General features: G+C 46.9%; 1 protein-coding gene across 5 annotated transcripts in view; it reads right to left on the bottom strand.

The window, feature by feature from the left end:
• Positions 1-17,820, bottom strand: part of FANCD2 (FA complementation group D2) — a 183,552-nt gene that overhangs the window by 125,548 nt on the left and 40,184 nt on the right. For all 5 annotated transcript variants that reach the window (XM_084633083.1, XM_084633084.1, XM_084633080.1 and 2 more), the window contains exons 15-19: positions 16,250-16,393; positions 15,195-15,329; positions 10,023-10,154; positions 6,371-6,478; positions 3,632-3,741 (exon numbers count right to left, since the gene is read on the bottom strand). In XM_084633083.1, coding sequence (XP_084489209.1) covers positions 3,632-3,741; positions 6,371-6,478; positions 10,023-10,154; positions 15,195-15,329; positions 16,250-16,393 — 629 coding nt within the window. The remainder of the gene's footprint in view (positions 1-3,631; positions 3,742-6,370; positions 6,479-10,022; positions 10,155-15,194; positions 15,330-16,249; positions 16,394-17,820) is intronic.

The raw sequence follows: 17,820 nt of genomic DNA, 5'->3' as shown, positions 1-17,820 counted from the left end.
AAGGACCTTGGAAATCTTGTCTCTCCCGCTGGTTAGCCGCATTGACGATCAACGAGTCCGGAGGTGGATGGGAGTAGAGATGCTCAAAGCCTCTGGAGGGGATAAAATACCGGCGCTCATTGTGTTTGGCAGTGGGTGGCTGTAATGCAGCCAGCCGGGGCTCGACCCTCTCCGGGGCGGTGGGGAGCCACGCCGGCTCACGACATACAGATAATGTTTGAGGAAATTAGTCCAGCCTTGGGAGTCTCCCTCGGCGGCCCTTGCAGCAACTGAAACAAGCACCGTAAGCCCAGGCCCTAGGTCAAGGCGGGGCAACAATGAGTCAGGTGCTCAGGCCCTCTGGCAGGGGCTGAGCAGTAGCAAACAGTATGCAGAAATAGACCCAGGCCCTGGATCAGGGTGGAGCAACCAAGTCAGTAGCTCAGGCCCTCAGGCAGGGGCTGAGCAAATAGTTCAATTTTAGCAGGCCCAGGCCCTAAAGGACCTGGAAGAGGGGGAGACTGCCACCCACGAGTTGGGTGGCAGGGGGGACGCAGGCCCTCCCACTCCACTGAGTCCCAGCCCGGGGCCCTAGCAGCGGCAGAAGACCTGCTGCTGTGTCAGTGGGGATCCTGGCCGCAACACACTGACATGGGCTCTGGCAGTGTTACAGCCAGACTAGGGTCGGCTGTCCCCGGGCTACTTCCTAATCCCCCCTCTTGGGGTACCTGGGTCCAGGCAGTGTCCTCCAGGGCGTCCAGCACCATGGGTTCCTCAGGGTAGCGGCTGCAGGGCAGGTCCAGCAACTCCTCCGGGTAGCAGCTGCAGGGCAGGTCCAACAACTCCTGGCACGCACCTTGGGCCGCAGGGGCTTCCCAGTCACGGGCCAGGCTGGAGGCATCTGGCCTCCCCAGAAGCTAGGCCCTCAGTGAGCTCTGAGGGTGAGTTTTTATACTTTCGGGTCACCGCCTGACCTGCTGAGGGGCAGGCTCAGAACTCCCTGGCTCCGCCTACTCCGGCACCTGGATGGGCTCATCCCTCTCCGGGGAGGCAGGGAGCCACACCACCTCACTACAGTGGCAGAGATGATGGCGTCTGCAATAGAGTTTTGATGGTGTCCACCACTGTCTTTATGAGGGGTAATGCTACCCGTGAGGGCCCCGAGGATGCTAGGATGTCCACCATGGGATCTGTGTCCTCAACCACCTCCTCGGCCTTGATGCCCAAGTCTTGGGCAGCCCTGCAGAGCAACTGCTGTAAAACTCTGTTGTCCTCTACCGCAGGGACTATGGACGTCCCTGCCAACGCTTCATCCGCCGACAAAGAGGAGGAAGCATGTGCTGGTGGTGGAAGCTCCCTGCCATCTGCCCTGGATGGGTCACATGACTCCCGGGGCAGCGCTGGAGGTGGTGCCAATGACGGTGCCGGGGCGATAGGCGGCGACGGTATCAGTCTCACAGGAGGGAGCTGCATCGACTCACTCACAGGAGCCGCCGGGGTCGGGGGGCCTGGTGCCGACATCGGAACCTGGGCCGTAGGTGCCTGCATCAAGGTCAACGTCAACAACGGTGCAGGCGTGGGAGACGGGTGTGTCAACGTTATGAAGGTCGGTGCCGAAGTCGGAGCCAAGCATGGTGCCAGAGTCAACGACAGTGCTGGAGGAAAAGGCGTCGGGACCGTAGGCGCTGGATGCGGATGCACAGCGGAATGCGGTACATAAGTGGCAGAGGTGACTGAAGACGTTGTTGAGCATGGGCCCTGGGTTCCTCCCTAACCCTGGTGATAAGCCCAGGGAGTCCAGAAGGGCCACTGAGGCAGGTTCTGCCACTGCAGAGGCCACACCTGATGCTCCCTTCTGCCTCTGCCAGACCTCGCTCTCCGGCTTCTTCTCCTACTTGAGCGATAGGAGTCGGGCTCTGACACTGAGGTCTCAGACACTGAAGACCACGGAGGAGCCGATCCTCAGTGTCTCGAACAGCGAGAGCACAGGGAGTAGGAAGGCTCTCTGTCGGAGTGTATAGGTGCCGATGGACAAGGCAAAGGGGAGTGCCTCGACATCATAGCTGGCTGTCCCTTAGAATGCACCAGAGGACGGGGCTCCATCAGCACTGAGGGTTCCTCTCTGGCAGGTGAGAATGGTGCCATCAGGTGGAGGCGATCTCTGGCGGCCTGGTACGCTTCCAGTGTGGACGGGAGCTGCAGTTGCTGCATAGGCACCAGTGATCGAGGTGGGGCCAGACTCGACTGCCTCACCTGGATAGGAGTCGACACAGTCCTGGAAGGAGACGCCGAGGAGTGGCCCGCCTGGGGTCGCACTTCTCGAGGCTTAGCCGGAGAATGGTAGTCTGGCTTTTTCTTCTTTTGAGGCACCAGTGAATGGGAGCGGTGACTACTATCAGAAGGTGATGCTGAGCGTCCCTGGAGGAGTCCTTCCTCAGCGCTGAAGTCGTCAACAGCACTGGGGCGCTCCGTGTCGAGGATGATACCATCGGGGTTGGGTATCTTGAGCCCAGGTCAGAGTGGGGGCACAAGGCTGCCTCCATGAGGATCACCTTCAGCTGCTGTTCCCATTCTTTAAGTGTTCTCGGGCGGAACTCGTGGCAGATCTTGCAACAATCTTTCTGATGAGTCTCCCCCAGGCACCGAAGACACGAAAAGTGCAGATCACTCTTAGGCATGCGCTTGGCACAAGCCACGCAGTTCTTAAATCCCGGGGACAGCGACATGCCACGGTGCCGGGGCCAGAGTTGGGCGGGGGGCGGGAACCCCCAACTACAATACTATACTAAACTTTAAATTGGTACTACTCACTAACTAACTATATACACAGAATAACAAAGAAAACTTGCTGATCAAGAGCCAAGGGAAGTTCCAGCCACCGTCACTGGGGGTAAGAAGGAACTAAAGGGGTAGCAGGTCGGCCGGGCTATATATTAGGCGCCATAAGGGCGCGACTCCAGGGGGCGCCCAGGCCGACCCGACGGATGCTGCTACGGGAAAAATCTTCCGGCCATCATGCACGTGCATGTGCACACACCTGATTGGAACCAATGTGAACAAGCACTCGAAGAAGAACCTTCTTTTTGATAAACTAAGTAGACTGAATTCCTTGAGTGTCTCACTATAAGGCATGTTTTCCAATCCTATAATCATTTTTTTTCTCTGAACTCTTTCCAATTTATCAAAATCCATCTTGAACTGTGGACACCAGAACAGGACACAGTATGCCAGCAGCAGTCACACCAGTGACAAATACAGAGGTCATATAACCTCTCTACTTCTACTCAAGAATCAACTTTTTTTATATCCAAGGATTGCATTAGCCACAGAAGCTCATGTTGCACTGACTATCTACCACAACCCCAAATCTTTTCCAGTCACAACTCCTTCTGATGCTGATCCATGCATCTCAGAATCAGCATCATCAGGAAAGCAGTGGCAGGACCAGCAGCAGGACAGCATATTTTTAAAGGATACACGGGACAATCGTGTGCAAAGAATGTTTTTCGGTGGTTTTCTTCCAGTGAGCCTTAGAGTGACGATCACAAACGATGTGACTGTCCCCTTTCTCCTCCCCTCTTACTAGCTCTGGTTATATCAGGCTAGCTAGAGCAGGTTAAATGACAATTGACAGGTTCTATTCCTTTCTCACCTCTTTGCTGCCATGCTGCCTGCCACGGTAATAGCACCAATAATCCCCATTTGTTTATACTTAGGAACAGTGCTAGACAACCACTTCCTGATCACCATATGCATATCGTCCTGCAGAGAGAAGGAGAATGAGGCATTACAAGTAGTCACCATGTATGCATTTGTGTGTGTTAATGGTACTGCTGTGAACATCTCACTTTTCAACACTCAAAACTTGCAATAGAGCTCATTTACTTCCCTGTTAATTTCCTCCAGACAACGGGGCAGCCAGACCATGGGAAGTACATCCTTGTCAGGAAAAACACATGTTGTGACTGACTCTAACAGCAACCCAAAGCAAGAGGACAGTGAGTTTCAGCTGGCCTGTCCAGTTGAGTGTACCCCAACTCCCTAATGTCATAAACTGCATCTAAAAGGTGTCATATAAGATATCAGTAGAAAGCTAATAGCTTACTTATCAAAAAGAAAGGGAGTACTTGTGGCACCTTAGAGACTAACCAATTTATTTGAGCTGTAGCTCACGAAAGCTTATGCTCAAATAAATTGGTTAGTCTCTAAGGTGCCACAAGTACTCCTTTTCTTTTTGCGAATACAGACTAACACGGCTGTTACTCAGAAACCTTACTTATCATCAATATCATTGGGTGGTGTATGTATGGAGGACAAATTCAAAATTACAAATATATTAGGGATTATGTTATCAAAAAGTGTGCCTGCCAGAGAGGGCTGAAGTTACCCCACACTAGATATAACAATGTGGTTCTGCCATCCTGAAGTTATTTCCAAGTTACATTAAGAATCAATGGGAATGCAAATTACATAAAAGGTAAACGGGACCAGCAAGCCAATAAGGGGAAGAGATAACCACTCAGCATCATGGCAGGGAGAGGGGAGTATAGGAACAGATCAATTTGCAATTTAGCAAACACCAGCAGGGGAAAAACCCAGCATGGAATGTCCTTTATCAGGAGACTCCATGTCGCCTACCTCACAGCTTGAATGAACTTTGCTTTAGGGGAACCCTTCAGAAGAATCCATTTAAAAGGTTCACTGAACTATAAAAGAGGGGCAAAGAACCTCAAGTGATCTTTCACCTAAGAAGACAAAGAAACCAAGCACTTTGGACCTTGTGGGAGATCCTGATCAGACGGGTGCTCAGCCATATTGCTGGAAGGTAGATTGGTAAGCAAACTATCTTGAACAAAGACTGCAGCTTGCTGAGTGAAGTCTTAGCCACTAGACAGTGTTTTTCACTTTTATTTGCTTGTAATCATTTCTAACACTATCCTTGATATCTGAACTTACTTAAAATCCCATCTCCTTTTATTAATAAACTTGTTTTACTTTTAATCTCAACTGACCCAGTGCTGTGTCTGAACTGAAGTGATAGTTTACTCCAGTTAAAGTGATAAGCTGAGCACATTTTGTCATTTTAGAGGAGCAAACAAACATTATTTCTCTGAGCATTCCAGGAGAGGCCTGGATACTTCAGAGCAGATGATTTTGGGGAAATTTGGGACAGGGAGTGTGTTGGGGTCACCCCTGCATAAGGTAACCGGGTGACAGAACGTAGAGTAGGGCTGTTGTGTTGTAGACAGGCTGCTGGAGTGAGAACTGCTTAACACAGAGACACTCAGTGCGTGCTTGTCTGTAGGCTTGTCCTGCTGATGAATCACAGCAGCAAAGCATTCAAAGCACTCAGAATACAGAGCAGGCAGTGACACAGCCTCTCACTGTCTGGGTTGCACTCTGGAACGTGACAGTGACCTCCTTTACTATGGGGACACTGGCCACACACCCACAGTTAAAGATGCAACCAACGTTCCAAAATTAGGCTCGTTTTGACCTTTGTTCTAGTTATTTAATGAAAAAGTGTGTAGAAGAATATTTTTTATTTGGAGGCTCTATACTGTTTCTAAGCCCAGGTCTCACAACTTCCAATTTTCATAAGATTTTTCAGCTACTTTTGCCTGACCATTGCCTCATTGACGGGTATGAAAATTCAAACCTATGTATTTGAACACGCTGTTGTTACATTGTAATTGACTAGTTCCCTAGGATGCTGTATAATAAGCTGGAAGTCAATTCAGACATAAAATGGATTTGGTAACACACATTTGTCCTCTAGAGTTTTAGATATCAAACTACAGATAACAAAGCTCTGAAGTCTAACACTTCGATGCAGCAGAGAAAATACTCCTTTGAGGAAGGTAACTCTTCAGGGGCGAAATCTGTTTTGTTTCTGTCTTGCAAACCTTAAGAGAGAAGGTTTAGAGAGAAGCTCTCCCGCAGCAGACCTATTGGGGGTGCAGTAGCTGAGCTATGCTTCCTGAAGGATTCCTAAGGTGTGTAGATGTCAAGTTCTGCTGCTGTGCCCCTCAGGATGTGTGCAGGCAGTGTCTCTCCAGTGGAGCTAATCAGGTGTGCGGTAGCAGCAGGGAGTTCCTCCTGTGTGGAAGAGGAATGAGCTCCACAGGAAAAAAGTCTGGAGCAGGAAACGGGCTCACAACCATCAAACTTGGGGGGGCAAAGAGAGGGTGAGGGGAGGAAATTTTAAAATTAAAAAGGTACTGTGCACCAGAAATCCCCACATGGAGGAGGGCTGTATAGGCTGCACCATCCTGGGCCTGCTGCTGCTGTCTCCACACCACACAAGCTCTGCAAACTAGCACAGCAACAGGAGAAAGACCAGGGATTTGTTTCCTTCCTGCCCGCATTGTCTCTCTCCCCCTCCACTCACCTGAATATAGCTGTCTTCCTGCCTCTGGCTGAATGCCAACTCGCCAAGAATGTAGAAGAGTTTCCGGATTTGCTGTGGATTCAGCTTCTCCGTATAGTCTAAAATGTTCTGTAATAGAGAAGTGTCAAAATAGCCATAATACCCTGACAGGCCCTTCTCACACTCCAAATAGCACACCTGATTGTCAGTAACAAGAATTTACTTTTCTCTTTTGCACATACTCAGGAGAAAGCTACTACTGTGCATTCAAATTAAAGAAGCATCCATTCATATGTCATCTGTGGGCTACATTACTGCAATTCCCCATGACTGAGGCTGAAAGTGAAGACATGCAAAATGTAGCTGCCCGCTTCTTCCATGACTTTGGTCACCAGAAGCATGTTAAATCTGTGCTCGAGTCCTTCTACTGACATCCAGTCTGCTTCCATTGCCACTTTAAGGCTTTGATCCTAGTTTCAAAGCAGGTCCCAAGTGCATTAATGATCATGGTGGGATGGAGAATAATATGGAAAATGATATAATGCCATTCTATAAATCAGTGGTGTGGCTTCATCTGGATACTATGTGCAGCACTTGACACCCTATCGCTGAATGGATATTGCAGAACTAACAGGGGTTCAGAGAAGGGTGACAAGAATGAGTGAGTGCCTGGAGAAATTCTCCTAGGAAGAGAAATTGAAGAGACTGGGGTTGTTACCCTACAGAGCGGACAGACAAAAAGGGACATGACAAAAGTCTATAAAACAGTGAATGATCTAGAGAACGAAGATTAGGAGGGCTGTTTGCTCCTTGTTCTTGTGATAAGAGGGGGAGTTCAATGACATTGGAAGGTGCCAAACTCAAAACTGATAAAAGGTGATTCAACCATTGGATCTTGACAAAAACTAATATTCTGGTAGAGATGCCTACAGCTAAGGTTGCCTAACACTTTCCATTTCAAGCCTCTGTTTTCAATTGCTCATAACTTTGCCAAATTGTAACGGTTTAGATTGGAATTTTCTACACCTGGACTCTGCCTCAAGCTACTTTTTTTCCTTTATGAAAATGATTGTTTCCCAGAACTAGGCTAGTTTTTCCACTACTTGGTAATTTTGCTCATGTTAATATTTTTATCCAACTATTTCTCTGAAAAGCACTAGCAAGTCCGTGATTTGGAGCAGGAACTTGGAATTTGCAGGGGATGATCTTGGGGTCAAAGAGTTGCCATTTGCTGTCCCCATGAAATGTATCAAATTATAAGCCTCCCAAAAGTGCCAATTGCACATGCTCAGTAGAGCTTTATGGAGGATTCTTGCTAAAATCTCTGAACATTCTGTCTGTGCTGAGCATGCTCTATCCTCATAGAGATCCCTATGTGCCAAATACACTAAGCATCCTCGACCTCTACAGAGCTCACCACCTGCCTAATGCACAAAATATGCTCCCCAGACTCCACTGAGCCTCATACAGATTAGGCATAAAGCTAAAGCTCTGGGTCGGTTGCGATGCACTACAGCTGCTATCCCGCAGTTTGGCTTAGGGGAGGGTGTAATGGGCCGGCAGTAGAAGGAGACCATGAATTCTAGTTTCAGCTTTTCCACTAACTAGTGTTATGTCTATACTCTTCAGGGTCCTTATTATTGAGGAAATCCTAACAGCCCTACCTCCAGAGGCAGGCATATATAATTTCCCTCCATTTAATGAGGGGGTAAGCGAGAGGTTGCACAAGGTCACACGTGGCAGAGCTGAGAATAGAACATGGGTCTCCAACATGGCAGAGCCAAGCCTCACCCATTCAGCCACAATGTGCCAAATCTAAGTGCTTTGCTGTGCTGTCTATAACCACTAGACCATACTCCCCTCCAGAGCCAAGAATAGACTCCAGCATTCCCAACATTCCTCTGCTGTCTAGTAAATAATTATGTAAGTTACTTGCAAAGGTGCACTGCATTCCCCCTCATGATTGGTCCACAGAGGGTATTAGGCTGTTATCCTCTGAGTCTAACAGTTGTTCCTTAGCTAGAATGGTAGAGGTCTTTGCTGTGGATACAAAGGTCAGCACATGCAAAGATCAACATGGTTCCTCATGAAGGAATTTCTGATTTTTTTTCCCCATTTTCCTTTTTAAAAATCCTAGCAAGTTACATACTAAAACCTTACATTAACAAGAACATTATGACTGCAAAGTCAAGCCACTCTCAGTTTGGAAACGCTTGATTTAAGACTGCATATACAACTTTAATTTGGTCGTCCTTTGTGTAGGCCCCATTCAGGGTACAGGATTGGCAGTGGTTCTGTCCCTGTTAGCCAAGACCATTATAATGCATATGCACAAAGAAACCGAATTAAGATTGCATGGGCAACCTTTTTTCTGACACTTTCTAACTTTTGAGGGCTGGACTTTAGAACCTTAATGTTCTTTTACCAACTTTTTTTAAAATGCAATTTGTTTGTTTTTTTTAAAACACAAAAAACAGAAATTTCATCACAAGGAATCATATTGATCCCCCAACTTGGGTCATCACAGGATTTGGATCTTGAGATCCACAGCACAGACCTCTAATCACTTGCACTAACGAAGTATCTGGTAGCATCAGGAGGTTGTTATTCTCAGTGTGGGTCAGGCACTAGAGGAAGATGAGACACACATTTGCCAGTGGGTTTCAGAGCTATCTGCCAGAAAGCAGATGAATCTAGAGACTCAGGACTCTTGGGTTCAATTCCAAGTTCTAGATGAGAATGTGCTCTACAACTTTCTGGCCCTGTACTCCCACAAGCTTGTCGTTCTCTCCCGCACCTACCTCCATTTCCTGCACTCTCTCCATATCACCTCCCAGGCTCCTACCTTGTCCTCCCCCCTACTCTTATCCTCCCCACCCCCTTACCTCGTCCTCACCCCTACTCTTATCCTCCCACTTCCCTATACTCCCAAGCTCTTATCCCCAACATGAAACAGCAGTAGGTCAAATCACACTAGAGAACTTCTAGTGTGCAGCAGCAGGGTCCACAGAGTTAGTGCATGACACATTGGAGTACTGTAGATTTACACCTGTAACAGGACAGCTGGGCCCTGTGATTAAAACAGGTCAGTTCCCCTGTGCTAGACCAGGTGCTCCCAGCTGAGCTAATCAGAGGTGCGAGTGCTGCACCTGGGCTATAAAGGGGTCAGAGTGTATTCCAGTGAGGGCAGAGCTGGAAGGGGAACTGCAGAGAAAAGCTGCAGGGAGAGAGGGTATCTGCAGTGGTCCCCGAGGACAGGAGTTGGGGCTGAGAAACAAGACCCAGCTGAAAGTTTTGATTTTCTTTTGGGAGAAGGGAAGTGAAGCCTTGCATTTTCTCCAGCTGCTCTGAGACCAGGAAGGGGCAGTACCTCAGGAAGGAGTGGTTGTGCCCAGCTTAAGGCTGGGTGAAAGATTTTTTTTGTATTTGTTTTTGGTACTGTGTGAATAAAAAACAGATCCCCAAGAAAGGCTATAATTGGATGAGAATGACTGTGGCATTTTTGAGGGGCCCTGAAAAAGAGGAAACAAAGGAAGGGCACTGTAGAGCAACCTCTGGCCACGATGGGGTGCCCAGGAGGCAACCTACCCTGTTACAACACCCTGCTTTCCACACACTAACTCATCCTATAGACAAGCCCTAAGTGTGGACCATTCACAAACAGATACACTACCTTCACAAAGGTGGCATAGCGAATCAATGAGGAGGTATGCAGAGTCACCAGGTCAGTGAGCACATCCAGAGAAATGTCCACTTCTACATCATTTCCACCACAAATGTGAGTCACCAATGCACTCACAACTTCCTGAAGGAAAAACCCCACAAGAAACCAACAGTGAAAAGCAAATAAAAAAATATCTGTTCTGTACCAGAAGACCCTTGGAACAACAACAAAGTATATGCTACACCATATAAGATGGCAACCAAATAACAGTCCACCATAAATTAAAGGAAAGGGCTAGGGTTCCATGAGCTTAGATGAGAATTCACCTCTTTTGCCTTGGGCTCAGCACAGCTTTAATATTGTGGATTATTCCATCCTTTGAGACTGCTTCCATAGGTATGCAGTTGTATATGGTGTGACACTGCACCCCATATTCTTTGCAGTGATATTATTATGATATGATTAGGACATAATTATAATGTATTTTATGCAAGATAAGTCATGTGAGGTGTCACTCCAAGGTTATGATTTGCTAAACATGATTATCTTATGTGTATGCATGTATCATTTTTGTATCTGACGTGATTAATATTGACTATGTATCTGTATTGCAAATGTAGTTACACCTGGGTAATGCCCAGTAGAAAAAATGCTTTCAGTCTAGATAGTGGGTGGGGAAGGGCCTATTCAGAGTAATGGGCCATTAGGAAAAAACAGTAGGCCTTAGGAGAAGCTTATCTCCCACCTGGTGAGCCTTCCTCTAAAAGCTCCAAACAGCCTGTGTGTGATGGCTGCTATGACTCTACAAGGACACGTTATGAGACCACATGTCATCTTGGGATGTCAGTATTTTTCCACAGACTGCTCTGGGAACCAAACTTTGAGAACAAAGTGTTCCTGCCATATGCAAAAGCTATATAAGAAGCGACATCATCTAGTGTTCTTCGCTCCCCACACAAGAAGATTCCTGAAAAACACCTGAAGAACAAATACTGAACTGCAGGAAGTGCTGGACGCAGGCTAAAGAGATTTTTAGCCTGTGAATGAAACAACTGGGGATTCCAAGCTGTAAAGCAAGTGCAGCTTGCCCCTTAAGAATCTGCAGCCTCCTTGTATCATCTCTTAGCGTGAGAATCTGCTATTCATATCGAATCTATTTAATGTATTAAGCTTAGTTTGTGTTTTTTGTTTATTTTCTAGGTAATCTGCTTTGATTTGTTTGCTATCACTTAAAATCTATCTTTTGTAGCTAGTAAACTTGTTTTTGCTTTATCTAAACCAGTGAGTTGGAGTGAAGTGTGTGGGAATCATAACTCAGGGGCAAAAGGCTGTTGCATAATCCTTTCCAAATTGAGAGAGGGGGGTGAATTTTATGAGCTTACACTGTACAGTTCCGTGTGCCACGCAATACGGTATAATTTTGGGTTTATACTTCAAAGGGGGTGCATGCCTGAGGAGCTGGTAGTAGCCTTCCTATGCAGAGGCTGGTCAGAGAGCCTGCTTGTAACTGTGTGTGCCTCTACCTGTATGTATACTGGTGAAAGTGCAGGCTGGAGGGCTTTTCAGCTTGTTACAGCTGTACAGTGTGAGAGGGAGCCCAGGCTGGTGGGTCAGGGGGCTCAGTGGTACCCCAGTTCCAGGTTGCATCTGGGGGGGGGGGGAACCTTCCACATATGATTCCCGTCTGCCATGGTCCTACTCATCCCTATCCAGATGCTCTATCTGTGTCCCAAGTGGCCCCATCACAAGAATACTTGGTTGGCATGTCCTCTATAGAACAATTTTTATCTTCAAAGTACTATACAAATAGTAACTAATTCATCCTCCTCAGTACTCCCCACAGAGTTCAGTTCTTAGCCCTCTGATTTCATATCTGCTTTCTCTTTTGATCATCTTAACCTGTCCTTTGCAGTACTCAACTGTACATTTCTTTTGACACCTGTATTTCTGCCAGTCTTGAACAAGAAAATCTGTAGCTTTGTCTCAGATTCATTCACATAAAGAAACGTTTCAAAACCAGAAAGTCATCTTGAAATTCAACTGCATCTCTTCTAATTCCCTTCTCAGTTCAGAGCACATCCAATGTCCCCAATCTTGCTCTTATCCTTTAGCCTGATTTCCAGTTTTCCAAAAGCCTTTGGCTCTGTATGTAATTGTGTGTTTCCCTTCTGCATTCATGCTTGCACTGCTGTGTCTTCCTGATCCACACTCTTCCCAGGTCTCATCTTTCCAGATTCTGGTACATGCAGAATGCTTCTCCCTGCCTCATCAAGTGAAAGAAGATCACCTCCAATCTCACACAGCTTCACTGACTTCTCAGTCATTTCCAGTAGTAGTAGTAGTAGAAGAAGAAAAGAGAGAGAGCCTGGAACACTGGGCCTGGTGCAAGATCTAAGGCCTGAACCAGAGGCTGTGAACCAAAGCCAGGCCATGGATTAAAGAAGTTCACTGCCCAGTACATGAACTTAGCAAAGTTGTTGCAAGTGTACTAGGCACTAAATATATTCCAGCTAGTACAGATACATCCCAATCTACTACAAGATAAGATGGTTTGACAAAATAATGAATAGGGATGTTTTGTCCGAGATATCAGGAACAAGGGGAGGTAATAAACAGATGTCATAAAACACATAAGATGGTGTTTAAGTTGTTTATCCCAGTTGTTTGTCTCAGGCCTGGTCTACACTCGGGGGTTGGGGAGAGGGGGGGAGATTGACCTAAGATACACAACTTCAGCTACGAGAATAGCATAGCTGAAGTCGACATATCTTAGGTAGACTTACCTCACGTCCTCACGGCGCGGAGTCGACTGCTGCCGCTCCCCCATTGACTCCGCTTCCGCCTCTCGCCGTGGTAGAGTACAGGAGTCGATGGCCGAGCAATCGGGGATCAATATATTGCGTCTACACTAGATGTGATAAATCGATCCCTGATCGATCGATCACTACCCACCGATCCGGCAGGTAGTGTAGACATACCCTCAGTCTATAAATGTCAGGATATCTCACCTTAACTCTTTGTGTGGCCTAGGGGACAGCAGAGATTCCTGCTACTGACTGAGCTACTCCTTGCCTCTGGGCACTCATGTGTTAATGTACCTGTAGAGCCAGGGCACTAGGACTGTGCCTTGAGAGCAATAAACCTGGCCAAGGGCCTTTGTCACTGCACAGGGCCTGTGATCTCTATTTATGAGTAAAGGTCTGCTGAATTAGCAGGCTGTCTTATCTGCTGTTAGTACTGATAAAATTGGAGTTCCAAGACAGAAGCACTGGGCAGACCGAATAGCATTACTGAGGCAATGACATTCCAGCCTTCAGCCCTTAACAATACAGTAACTCCTCACTTAAAGTCGTCCCAGTTAACGTTGGGAACATGCTCGTTTAAAGTTGCGCAATGCTTCCTTATAACGTTTCTTGGCAGCTGCCTGCTTTGTCCACTGCTTGCAGGAAGAGCAGCCCATTGCAGCTAGCTGGTGGGGGCTTGGAACCAGGGTGGACCGGCAGCCCCCATATCAGCTCCCTGCTCCCCTAAGTTCCCTGTGCGGCAGCCGCCCAGCAGGCTATCAATTGCTGGCAGTTCACTTGTCCCTCCCCTGACTGCCATGTGCTGCTTCTGCCCTCTGCCTTGGAGCTGCTCCCAGGAGCCTCCTGCTTGCTGTGCTTGTAAGAGGGTGGCTAATGTCCCCTTCCCCCCTGCTCTTGCTCCCCACTTATCCCTTCTCCACACAGAGCAGGGTGGGGACTCGACAGGGCTCCGGACGGAGAGAGCTTGCTGGTCACAGCTGGTGTCTCAACTTCCTGATAGACTTAAAAAGGCAATGTATTTAGAGTGATGTCAGCATACTTAAAGGGGCAATGCGCACCTCTCTCTCTCTCTCCCCCCGACACAGGGTGTGTGTCTCTGTCTCTGTGTGCCATGCTGTCTCCCCTCCCTCCATTCGTGCTGCCTTGTAGAGTGTGCGGCTACATTCACAACAATGTGTTAACCCTTGAGGGCTCAGCCGAGTGCTAGTTCATCATTGCTGTGTACGGTATTAAATTGTTTAAAACTTATACTGTGTGGATAGATAGATTAGATAGATGTTTTTAGTCTGGTGAAAAAAATTTCCGTGGAACCTAACCCCCCCTATTTACATTAATTCTTATGGGGAAATTGGATTAGCTTAACATCGTTTTGCTTAAAGTTCCATTTTTCAGGAACATAACTACAACGTTAAGCGAGGAGTTACTGTACCAGATACAGTTCAAAATTGACTTTCTTGATTCACAAACCCTCCATGGGTTTCCAGTTGCTTTCCTAGACTTTTTCTCTATCAGCTTCTCTGTCTGCTCACTCTACTTAATTTAGCGCTGGTCTCCTCCATGTTACTCCTTAAAGTCTGGCACTACTGCTGACAGTCATTTTCTTTCCAGCTCCTGCCACCGTAAACAGCTTCCTGACTCACCATCCCAGTTCATATAAACTGAAAGCCAGTAGGAGAACACTTCAATCTTCTTGGAAATTCTATAAGAGATTTAAAAGTAGCTATACCTGAACAAAAAAACTTCAGAAACAGACTTCAAAAAGAAGCTGCAGAACTAAAATTCATTTGCAAATTTAACACCATTAATTTGGACTTGAATAGGGACTGGGAGTGGCTGGCTCATTACAAAAGCAATTTTGCCTCTCCTGGAATTGACACCTCCTCATCAATTATTGGGAGTGGACTACATCCACCCTGATCAACATGTCCCTGTCAACACTGGTTTTCCACTTGTGAGGTAAGTCCCTTCTCTTCATGTGTCAGTATATAATGCCTGCATTTGTAATTTTCACTCCATGCATCTGAAGAAGTGGTTTTTTACCAACGAAAAACTTATGCCCAAATAAATCTGTTAGTCTTTAAGGTGCCACCGGACTCGTTGTTTTTGAAAGCATAGATGTTCTCCCCTACTCACACCTCAACTTGTTTCTCCATTTATTATTTAACTTTGTATCTACATTATTGAGTTTATATAACATTTTCAGAAGCAGTTTGAGTGAAAGATATTGTACAAAACAAGGTGGAAATATCTGTAACTCCTATGTAGAGGATTCATTGATCTCCAGGTTTTTTTGACGTTCTTACTTTGGTCTGCAGTCCTGTCAGAACTCGTGTTTAACAGAGTAAAAGTATATGCTATTATATATTTCAAAATATACCTGCTGACAGTAAGAGTCAAAGGCTGAAAATGCTTGCTTGTACATGCAGCTGCCAAAGGAGACGACACATGGATCAGCAGAGTGCAGAAAGGTCTGAGCCAGTGACAGGATTGATGGGAAGAAGTCTTTGATAACCTGAAAGACAGACATCATGACAGAGACATAAGATTCCCATCATTACTATTTGCTTTCAAAGCTTCCATCCCTCATTTTATGAGTTCCAACTTGAGGAGCACTGCTCTTTATTCTCAAGATCCATAGTTAGTTTAGCATGTGATTCCCTGGCCTCTGACTCTTCCACCTCCTAGATACAGGCTGACGCCATAACAGATTCCCACTTAGATTTGTGCTCTCTATAGGCCTGTTTTGCTTTCAAAACAATGAAAACTTATCCACACAAAAGCTTTTTTTCAGCAACAGAGCACAGCTGCACTCTTGGGGGAGGGATATCTCAGTGGTTTGAGCATTGGCCTGTTAAACCCAGGGTTGTGACTTCAATCCCTGAGGGGGCCATTTAGGGGTCATGGGGAAAAATTGGGGATTGGTCATGCTTTGAGCAGGGGGTTGGACTAGATGACCTCCTGAGGTCCCTTCAAACCCTGATATTCTATGATTCTATGATGCAAACTCTTCATGCAGACATGATGCACCAGTGTAAAATGGGACTTGACACACGTACATGTCTAAATGCAGACCATTTTATACTTGCAAGAAGGTATGGGTTTAAAAATGTAAAGTCTAAGAAAAATGTGAGGCAGAGCAGCATGTCAGGCCTTGGAGGAGGGGGACACTTGTGGTGGGGAGACAGAGGGCAAAAGGGCTTCCTAAGATCTGCAGAACCAGAAACCTACCCTATGCTGCAGGGCAGAGGAGGGCAGTTCTCCAGCAAATTTTGGGAAGTCACAGGAAGGTCGACAAGGCCCACGAGACAAGCTCTGCAAGTGGGTCTTTGTGATTCAGCTCTTTACTGGGTTAGAAACAATCTGCCATATCCCAGGAGGTGGAAAGGGGCATGCTCCCAGTGTGCAGAATCTTAAAGTAGCAGCAGTACTCACCAGTGAGTGATTTCGGAAGGCGCTCTGTAGCAGCTGCTCTGGCACACAGCCCAGTGGAATCTTGTTCCTCAGCACTCTCTCAATTTGCTTCCTGCTCTTGGTGTTTGTAGTATGGATTAGCAGCAGAACGATCAGGTCCAGAACCTTTCACAGAGAAAATAATCACTAATCATATATCCATTATGCAGTGGAACAGAAAATTTCTTACCGATATTTCCTTTCTGCTAGCAGTGTGTCCCACAGTTCTCGGCTGCTCTCCTCTCTCTGCAGCTCATAGGAGGCAGATCAGCATTTTGGTGCCACACAATCAGGCCCTGCTCCTTCTGCTCCCCCTTGGTGCCAAATGAGTTAGTCCCGAGCTCTAACAGTTGCATAATATTGTTAACAAATATTCCAGAGATAATGAAATAACTATGTACATTAGATCAAGGAATGCTTTTAAGTTGTAGACAGGCACTGTCTCATTGTAACGATTCCACTTAACATCTTATCTTTGACTCATGAAACATTCAGGGTGGGTAGAATTGTGGGAGACCCTGCTAGCAGAAAGGAAATCATCATCAAGAAATCTTCCATTCTGCAGCCCTGCATCTCCCACGATTCTGGATGTTTGGGAAGTAACAAGCAGTGAACAGATGTAGGGAGGGTTATGAAACAAAACTTCAAGAGGAAAAAAGTACCTGCCTTTTTGTGAGCTTTCTCGAAAGCCTGCAGCACCATCCTGCCAAAAGAGGCGTCACGCAGAAGACAGAAGGTCCACGCTGTAGTGCTTAACATAGATGTTAGCTGTAGACCAAGGGCCACTTTGCAAATTTCTGAACTGAACCCACTTGGTCATTCCACCCATGAGGTTGCTAAGGATCTCGTGGAGTGTACCTTAATCCCTTCTGGGACAGGAACCTCTAAAGATTTATAGGCTTCCACAATACATAGTCTAATCCATCTATCAATGAAGGAATTGGAAGCTCTGAGTCCCTGGCATTTTGGGTGGAAGGACACAAATAGAGAGCCCAATTCTGTATGTTTGAGAGAGATTTTCAATGCTCTTCCAACATCCAAGGTGCACCACGTCTTTTCAGTTGGATTATAACAGAGTAGCTTGCCCATTAAATGAAACCAAACTGAGATCTCTTGTTCCAGTCCAGGAGCCCCCAGTGGGGCCAATTAAGAGGGCAGCACCTGGAGGCTATAAGAGGCCTGGTAAGAAAGAGACCTGGTGAAGCAAGGCAGACTGGTTCAGTCAGGAAGAGCAGAAGAGGAGAGCTGCCAGAGAGGGAAGGTGGTTCCTGGGAGAGGGCTGAAGGCAGGAGAGCAGCAAGAGAGGTTTGCTGGCTGGTGTCCCCAAGCCAAAGAGGAGAGGGCCAGAGAGCAGAAGGAGCAGAGGGAGATACCTGCTGGCTCTAAGCTAGAGAGCTGGAGTCAAGGGCCAGAGAGGGGTGTAGAGAGGGAAAGAAGGGGACTGCATACATTTCCTCACCAAAAAGCTGGTCCTTGGAGGAGTCATGAGAGGGCCAGGGAGAATGACGGATGCTCCCAGCAGAGAGTCTGGGAAGAGCAGGGTGGAACCCCAG

Source organism: Lepidochelys olivacea (assembly GCF_965140295.1).
Source record: "Lepidochelys olivacea isolate rLepOli2 genome assembly, chromosome: 7".
NCBI lineage: Eukaryota > Metazoa > Chordata > Testudines > Cheloniidae > Lepidochelys > Lepidochelys olivacea.
The sequence above is the reverse complement of the archived record's forward strand: the minus strand, read 5'-3'. Positions and strand labels throughout refer to the sequence as shown.